The sequence below is a fragment of the Otolemur garnettii genome, unplaced genomic scaffold (assembly GCF_000181295.1).
Source record: "Otolemur garnettii isolate 467f Iridium unplaced genomic scaffold, OtoGar3 scaffold00099, whole genome shotgun sequence".
In the NCBI taxonomy this organism is placed as follows: Eukaryota; Metazoa; Chordata; class Mammalia; order Primates; family Galagidae; genus Otolemur; species Otolemur garnettii.
The window spans coordinates 5,313,984-5,316,617 of NW_003852494.1; the positions used below are offsets into that span (position 1 = coordinate 5,313,984).

Genomic DNA, 2,634 nt, shown 5'->3' on the forward strand with positions numbered 1-2,634 from the left:
AGGAAATGCTGTAAGATGACAAAGAACCATGCACAAAATGTTTGAATTAACCACCATGCCTGACTAATTAAAAAGTTCTTTTTTTTAAGAGACAGAGTCTCACTGTGTTGCCCAGGCTGGTCTAACTCCTGGGCTCAAGTGATCCTCCTGCCTTGGCCTCCCAATGTGCTGGGGATCATAGATGTGAGCTACTGTGCCTGCCCACAAGAGGACCATTTTTTTTTTTTTTTTTTTTTGGGTAGAGACAGAGTCTCACTTTATCACCCTTGGTGGAGTGCTGTGGCATCACACAGCTCAGGCGCCTGCCACAATGCCCAGCTATTTTTTGGTTGCAGTTTGGCCGGGTCTGAGTTTGAACCTGCCACTCTGGGTATATGGGGCTGGTGCCCTACTCACCGAGCCACAGGCGCCGCCCAAGAGGAAATTTTTAAATGGCAAATGTTGTTAGTGCATTTCCAAGGCTGATTTCCGTATGGGCTTTTTTCCCCCATGAAGTTGAGTTGACCTGTGTCTTGCCTTGTGTCCCCGCATCTAAATGATGTATTCCCTGGGCATAGGTTAACAACCTGCATTGAAATTGGTGGCATTTTTCATTCAGTGTCTTTGATTTGGAACCTTTCTTCTTAGGATGGTCTGTGTATGATTTGTCTTTTTTTCTTTTCCCAGGGGAAGGCAAAGAGGAGATTGCCAAGGTGACTTTTGAAGAGTTGAGGCAGCAAGTGGCTCTGTTTGCTGCAGCAATGAGGAGAATGGGTGTGAAAAAAGGAGATCGGGTTGTCGGTAAGTATTTTTGGTGCTTGTGATGGTTTTGGGAGGAGGGCAGAATGAATAGCTTGGAAGGTCCAGATGACTTTTGAATAAGGTAGAGTCATGGTATATTACATAACACCTTGTAGGACTGTACTTGCAAGGCAAAAAATAGACAAGGGATCGTTGAAAGAGTACCCTGTTCTGTGAAGGTGGGACTTGTCTTTGTTTTGTTCCTTACTTTGTCCTAGAGCCTAAAACAATTCCAGGAGCATCAACGATATGCAGTCAAGACTAGTTGGCTGGATTAATGAAGGTGTATGTAGGAGTTAGCCCTGCAGTGAGGGAGGAGAGGAGTAGTCAGTCCAGGTGACAGTGACAGCCTGTGCAAAAGTCATGAGGCTAGTGAGGTGTCTAGAGGGGTGACAGAAACTCTATGGGCAGAAGGTGAGGCAGGCGCCAGGACTGGTCCCAGGGACCTCATCCACCTTCACCTGCCTCTGCCTAGAAATTCCTGAGGCTTGGTCTGTTCTGACTACTTTTCCCCTCCCCTAAGCCCTAAAGTAAGGGAAAGGCAAGGGAAAGAGTGTGTGTAGGACCCAAAGAAGGTAGGAGCAGGGAACAGGACCTGCCAGACCCTTGTGCTGAGACCCTGTAGGAGGCTATTATTTCCAAAAAGCACCCAGGGCTAGAGTCTGCAGATGGTGACTGAGGCCTGAGGTCTGGCTGGCTCTCCCTCCCTGAGAGCTGGCCCCCTTTTTGCTCCTTCAGGCCGCAAGTAATGATTTCCTCCTGAAAACACCTTAGGTGTTTTTCTTATAGTTTTTCCTTTCACCTGAATTTCTGGAAAAAAATATGAAGTCCTGTTCAGATTTTTTGAATCTGAGCTAAATGTACCTGTTCTCTGCCCCAAGGAACTTAGTTTCATTCTGATCTGGGTGGGTGTGCACACAGGGAGGAGCAGGTGCAGGCAGGGTGAGTAACTTCCAGTGTGTTAGGAGAACTCCTGACCAGGGGCTTGGACTCTGGAATCTTGATTTTTGGTGGGGGTGTGCCTCTTCCAAGAGAACTTACTGTGGCTTATTTGCAAAGAAGGATGAGAAGCTGGGTGGCCTTATCATATAAAAAGCACTGAATGGCAGCCCCTGTGTCTCCTCAGATATCAGAATTGGCCATGGCATTAATGCTCAACATATTTTGGTTGACTAGAAAAGAATCAAACAGAAAGGGACATGTTAAGTTACCTCCTGTCTCAGCCCTTGATTGAATGTGCTCCTTTGGCATAGCCTCAGGGTTCACTCCCTTTTTGTTGAGGTCTCTGCTCAGATGTTACCTCCTCAGAGACCATCCCAGGTTGGCCTTTAGAAAAGCCATCACTCTCCCTGCACCTGCTTTGCTTTTCCTTAGAGTCCTTATGTGTCACACTGGGCTATGTGTGCATGTGCCCTCCCATGTGTGAGGCTGGGGCCTTGTCTTTTGCTGCTGCCATAGTTCTATCTGTGAGGAGTGCCTGGCACATGGTTGACATTGAATAATTATTTGTTGAACGGACAAGTATGAGTCCTAGGCTGGTGATTGGAACAGGCATTTTTTGAGGTTGAAAGTTTGCTTTTCTTGGCTAGGCGTGGTGGCTCATGCCTGTAATCTTAGCACTCTGGGAGGCCAAGGTGGGTGGATTGCCTGAGCTCACTGGTTCAAGACCAGCCTGAGCAAGAGCGAGACCCTTCTCTGGAAATAGCTGGGTGTTGTGGCAGGCACCTGTAGGCCCAGCTATGTGGGAGGCTGAGGCAAGAGAATCACTTGAGCCCAGGAGTTTGAGGTTGCTGTGAGCTATGATGCCATAGCACTCTATGAAGGATGACAAAGTGGGACTCTATCTCAAAAAAA

General features: G+C 47.6%; 1 protein-coding gene across 1 annotated transcript in view; it reads left to right on the forward strand.

Moving 5' to 3' along the window:
• The first annotated feature begins 592 nt into the window (after nt 1-592).
• LOC100957552 (acetoacetyl-CoA synthetase) overlaps nt 593-2,634 on the forward strand; it is a 46,633-nt gene continuing 44,591 nt past the window's right edge. Inside the window, exon 1 of the mRNA XM_012809039.2 lies at nt 593-780. Within this exon, the coding sequence (XP_012664493.1) occupies nt 741-780 (40 nt within the window). The 5' untranslated portion in view covers nt 593-740. The remainder of the gene's footprint in view (nt 781-2,634) is intronic.